Raw genomic sequence first — 6143 nt, 5'->3', positions numbered from 1 at the left:
CCAAAATGTAGTTGAAAATAAGCGCACCGATGCCACCACAAATTCCACTAAGTTGCAAGGGTGGATCCGTCTAGCAGAGGAGTTTAATACTATAAGCTCGTTTTGTCATAGAACCCATACAGTCTTAAAATGTTGCTGGGAAAATATTAAAAGGCAGACCAAAAAAGACCGAGCAGACAAGAAGAAAAAGCTATTTATGACTGGTATGTACAATAACAATTCACGTCTTATATTAGGTACCGACTTATCATTAAGGATATTAGATATCATGCTTTTTTGTATGTTTGTGTATTGTAGGTGCTGGAAAACCGCCAACACCACCACCATCTAATACCGAGTCTACAATAGTTGAGGCTATATTAGGACCAGCACTAAAGGGAATCCCAAGTGATTTTGACACCGGCAGTGCTACATTCAGTGTAAGTACTTAGTTTTATCCAATATTGTGTGTTCAAGTCTGATAATTTCCCACTATTTGAGTTCCCACATGATTGTCAGATTCTGCATATAAAATTGTTGTATTTTTTAATAATAAATAAATATCTTACAACATACACACACGGTCGTTTGTTCCTATGGTAAGCAACTTAATGCTTGTGTTACAAGTAATAGCCGACTGTTATAACTATATATTTTTTTATATATAAATATACATAGAAATAATACATATATAAATATATTAAAACAAATATTACACCCATTTTGACAAATAAATAATGTATTAACAGGAAATTATAGAAGTAAACACAACGGATCAGAATGAAAAAGTTCATGTAATAGAAGGCGACTCTGATTATGCAGACATATTAAAAGAGGATAATGTGAGTTGAAAATATATATAAGTTGTAATATTTTACTATTGTATTGTACTCACATGTTTTCAATTCTAACTTGTTTTTAAATTTTTCTTACAGGAAAACATTGCAAAGAGTTTATTGAAAGAAAAGAATGTAAGTTGACTCTAAGTTTATTAGAAATGAATCATCATACCATTATATACATACATACATTATATACATTATAGCACAGTAGTCTTTCACGCAGTGCCACTGCTAAAATAATAATAGCAACCAGATGAAGTCTAATTTTTGTTCATTTACTAATAATTAGAATTTGTGACAGTGATTAATTTTGGTATTTTTTGTGTGCAGGACAGTGATAATGATACCTGGAACTCATGGACTCCAAAGAATCTAAAAACACCAGTATCAAGTAATCTTAAAGTATCTAGACAAAGTGAAGAAAGCTACTTAAAAAGAAGAAGACCTAAAATTAATTGCTTGAGTGATGAATTGGTAAAAGAAAAAATTAAATTAATAAAAATACTACAAGAAAATGCTGAGAAGGAAGCCCAAATTAGATTGGCTATTTTGAAGGAACAATTAAAGCAAGAAGAAATTAAGACCCAAAAGGTTATGAATAGTTAGTTATTTTTTTAGGTGTTATACCTACATGTATATTGTATTGATAATAAAAATGTTCAGGGATAAGGACAAAAATTGTTTTATTTGTTGGTATTATATTTTATTTATTTGTTGTTACATAAATTACATACTTTTAAACAAGACTGGTAATAATTTGTTATTAATGATCTCCTGCTGGGATTTAAATCTCTAACATTATTATCTATAGAACGCTGTATTCTTCCCTGGTGTAATATTTCTTCCCATGGTGCTGGCAAGTCTAAACTCAGGTCGTCTAAAGGCATTTGATCTCCTCTCATTTGTAGGATGTTGTGTAATACACCAGTAGCTACTATAATAGGTGGCGCATTTTTCAAGTTTACCCTAATTCCTAGGGCTAACACTGGAAAGCGCCTTTTCCAAATTCCAAATAACCTCTCAACTGGGTTACGTGTCCTGATTTGGGATTCATTATATAAAGATTCTGCTGATGTAGAAACTGTATCTAATGGCATCATCAAATAATTTCTGTTCATGTACCCACTGTCTGCAACAAGTACTGAATCACCATACATTCCCAATTCAAACATAGCATGTCTTCTAGATGCACTGAATATTCGTTCATCATGAGTACTTCCTGGCCACCTAACAACTAGGTCTGTTAATAACAATTGGGCATTACATATAGCTTGCACATTAATTGACATATAGCCTTTTCTATTTCTGAAGGTTTCTGCATGGCTTCCTCCTGGTGATATTATCTTTATATGAGTGCAATCCAATGCACCTACAACTTTTGGAAATCTGGCTATATTGTAAAATTCTAGTTGGGTTTTTCTAATATCTGTATCAGTATGTGGAAACTTGATGTAATCACGACTCAGGGAGGCTATTGCTGCAGTTACTCGGTGGATGACACGATTAGCTGTTGGTCGACTGACTCCAGAAAAATCACCCATGGTCAGTTGATGACATCCAGTTGCATAGTACCTCAAAGTCAATAGTAACTGATTTATAGGTGCCAGGGAATTATTCCTACAATAAAGTAAAAGATTAATTAAATATTTAAACATTTTAATATCTAAAATTGGAAATTTATGAGTAAATATTAAAAAACCGCATTTGTTCAATGATTTCCAACTATTTGTTAAATGCACACATTGCATTTTTTAATGACTAGCTTATGCGATATTGAACTTAAGACTTAATAACAAACAACATAATAAATATTATTCTATGTGAGGCCGTGAGTTGATAGAACTTACACACAATTTTACCCCTTTTTTAATAAAGGTTGTTTATTTATAAATAATAGTGGTTACTTACTTATCGTTCGGGAATTCTAATTTATTTTCTATTAGTTGAAGTACGTTCAGTGCAGAAGGTTTTGACAAACGGAATCTAGTTTTAAATGATTCCTCATCGTATTCTTCGTAATAATTACGACGCATTTGAAATACTCTAGGTCGCCTTGTTTTGGTCTCTATATCTTCTAGATTTTCAAGAAGGCCTAAGTAGTGATCTTGATAGTTATCAATTAGTACATTGAAATTGAACACTGACTGCATGTTTATCTATTAACAAAAACTTTAAACTAATAACGTAATGTTGCAACTGTTGTAAAATCACAATCTGTTGAGCAGATGTCCGAATATGGCATTAATGGACGGTTAAACAATGCTGTAGAGCTCGGTTATAGTAATCAGCTGTTTAAGGGCTCTAAACACTGGTTAACGTATGGTGAACATTAAAAATGATTTAATCAGTTGTTTAAATGATAAACAGCCGTTTTAAAAGTCGGTGAACTCCACCCTTAGGGGTCGAGTTTTGAAAAATTCGTTCTTAGCGGATGTCTACGTCCTATAAGGAGCCTACCTGCCAAATTTCAAGTTTGTAGGTGTTATAGTTTCGGAGATTTCGTGATGAGGGAGTCAACCTACCTTCCCCCGTTTTAACCCCAAAAAAGGACTTGATTTCTAAAGATATATTATTTGGACGCCTTCTCATCATCTATAGAGCATACATTTTAAATTTCAAGTCTCTTACTTCACAAAAATAGGACTTTCATACAAACTTGCAACCCCCGTTTTAACCCCTTAGGGGTCGAGTTTTGAAAAATCCGTTCTTAGCGGATGTCTACGTCCTATAAGGAGCCTACCTGCCAAATTTCAAGTTTGTAGGTGTTATAGTTTCGGAGATTTCGTGATGAGTGAGTGACCTTTCGCTTTTATATATATTATAGATATAGATTATAGATTATAGATAATCTTTTATTAATCAACTAGTAGTCTAGACTACTAGTTTTTTTTTTTTTTAATTAGTCTTAAATCAAATTTATATCACAATAATCTCTTATTAATCGACTAGTTATTTTTCACATTTGTCACCTTCTAATATTCTTATTAACTCCTCAGTAGTCGTCATTATTAAAATGGGACTATTTTATCGACAATGCACAAATACCAAGTAACAACATTAATGGAAATTTCCACACGTTTGATCCGCTTGTGACGTAGGCAGTGGACGTACTAAAGTGACAGCCGCGTTACACTAACTAGAGAAATGGTGTTGCAAACATAGGCGTCTAGGGATGGGAACTAACGTTAAATTTTGTCGATAGTATCGTAGCTCGGGGGATATTTTTCTTATGAATAATAAGGAAAATAATTAATAACACTAGGTACCTAATATGTTAAATAAACTTTATTTCGTATGACATTGTTTTATTTTATGCTGAATGATGCATTATACCTGATTATTTAAGTGTTTGTTATTTTGTTTTTAAAATGAGCATTGCATTGTATCACATCCCTATGCGATATATTTATGCGACGCTCGCGATAGACACCGAAGAAAAGTCCAATCTTTCAATTACTTATATTTGTTGCTTTTTTAATAAATATTGAGTTACGAGACATAATTTTAAGTAATTGTTATGGATAATATCTCTATTTAATAATGGTTTTAGTTACACCACGCAGTTAATAGGATGAAAATAGAACGAAAAAATCATGCATATTTCTCTGTTGTAGAAATACTACACTCGCGGTAGGGGCACGGAAATATGTTTCGCATGCGACACCCGCGGTTAAAAGGTTAACAGACTAATTAACCTTAAAGGAATAATAAATTGAACAAAAATTTTTTTTTTATTCAAATTGGTAATTTTAAGAATTTTCCACCTTGATGTCTTTGAAGGCAAATTTTTGCAAAAGTAGCTTCATTAAGTACAACTTTTTATTTATGATTATGAAAGCTGAGATTCTGGAGAAGTTTTTAAGCCTAATTAGAAACCATAAAATCGCCTGTTTAGATTTTAAATTCTAAGTTGAAAATTGAAGTCATAGTTCTCAAAACGTAAAATTTTCACTTTACACTTAGATTTTCACAATTTCCATCAAAGTTAAGAAGCTGAATCTTTTAAGTGGGAAGCTACAGCTCATGACTATTTAGATACAAAAACAAAAATTCTAAAAAATCTTCAATTTTTTTTAGAAGTTTTTAAAGTTGTTCAGGTGAAAAATTCTCAAAAACATATAAAAAAATTCATAACTCGAAAACTATGCAAAATCGCTGAACATAGGATATATAGGGGTGATTCGGATACCCCAAGGGGTGCCCTATCTCTGGAATTCCGCTTACCACTACTTTTTGGGACACCCTGTATATGTTTAAATAATAATACATAAACTTAAATCTAAAAAAATGATCATCAGTTATTCATTTATTATCTTTAAAATCAGTTTAATTTAAGTATTACTACTAGTCAACAAAGCAAAGTTATATTCTTCTTCTTGACTATCATCTGTAAAATTATTAACTGTAGTGTTGGCTGAGAAGGGAGCGTCGAATTCATCTGTTCGATACCCCGATGGTGATGGTGACTGGGCATTTTGTGTAGTGTGATATCCGTACTGTTGTCCAGTTTGATATCCGCGTGACTGCAATGGTGTTCATTGAGTCTGTTCCCCGAACCGCATTTCGGTAATGATATTTATAACTTTGCTTTGGAATGTCAAAGTCTGTAATTTCGTAAAGCCGTCCAAAGAAGGCAAAATTCCTTTGAAAAATGATAAGTGGCGGTTTTCTGTCTCATGCAACGCTTCTAATGTTTGCGCCTCGAAATCATCTATTGCTTGGTTTGATCTCTTGCGGCTTGCAGGCACGTAGCGAGAAGGTCCTGGGGTTAACGAGGACATTTCTTGAGATGGAGAAGATGATGTTATGTTTTTGTTTCGTTCCGTTTCATCAGGCACGTTTTCAAGGCTACTGTCAGTTTCATTTTGGGCAATTTTCAACAAAAGTTGCAACTGATTGTAATAATGATATTTTTTAAATTGTTTTGCCCCTGATCCAGACGAACTGTTTTCTTTTAATTTTTTTTACATATCACCCTCACGCTTCTCCATTTTTTCACGATCTCGTTACCTGCAAAGAAAGAAAAAAAAAAAAGAATATTAATCTATGATTGCAGATCTAAATGAGCCACCCTGTTTAATTTTTGTGTTTCTATTTCAGGTACTTGGGCAGTGGAAATTCGATAAACGACTTGCATTTCAAATTTAAACGTGGAAGATCAACAATTTCTATAACTATTTCGTCAGTTTGTCAAGCTGTGTGGAAATATCTTCGACCACAGTACATAGAAGAGATTACAGTAGAAAAACTACAAAATATTATGATTCACAATCACAATCACATTAGATTTTGATCTCAAAGCCATCTTTCCTCATTGCTTTG

General features: G+C 32.8%; 1 protein-coding gene and 1 long non-coding RNA gene across 2 annotated transcripts; one reads left to right on the top strand and one right to left on the bottom strand.

The window, feature by feature from the left end:
- The first annotated feature begins 269 nt into the window (after positions 1 to 269).
- On the top strand, positions 270 to 1499 carry LOC123666790. Its single transcript, XR_006745328.1, has 4 exons — positions 270 to 419; positions 729 to 821; positions 915 to 950; positions 1152 to 1499. It is a non-coding gene; the product is annotated as an uncharacterized LOC123666790 (long non-coding RNA).
- Positions 1500 to 1507: 8 nt separating this feature from the next.
- LOC123666904 (putative nuclease HARBI1) lies at positions 1508 to 3204 on the bottom strand. Its single transcript, XM_045600924.1, has 2 exons — positions 2730 to 3204; positions 1508 to 2438 (listed from the first exon to the last, which is right to left on the bottom strand). The coding sequence occupies exons 1-2, from the start codon at positions 2969 to 2971 to the stop codon at positions 1529 to 1531; spliced, it is 1152 nt and encodes a 383-aa protein (XP_045456880.1). The 5' UTR covers positions 2972 to 3204; the 3' UTR covers positions 1508 to 1528.
- Between the last annotated feature and the right edge of the window lie 2939 nt (positions 3205 to 6143).

Source organism: Melitaea cinxia, chromosome 27 (genome assembly GCF_905220565.1).
Source record: "Melitaea cinxia chromosome 27, ilMelCinx1.1, whole genome shotgun sequence".
Taxonomy (NCBI): domain Eukaryota; kingdom Metazoa; phylum Arthropoda; class Insecta; order Lepidoptera; family Nymphalidae; genus Melitaea; species Melitaea cinxia.
The sequence above is the reverse complement of the archived record's forward strand: the minus strand, read 5'-3'. Positions and strand labels throughout refer to the sequence as shown.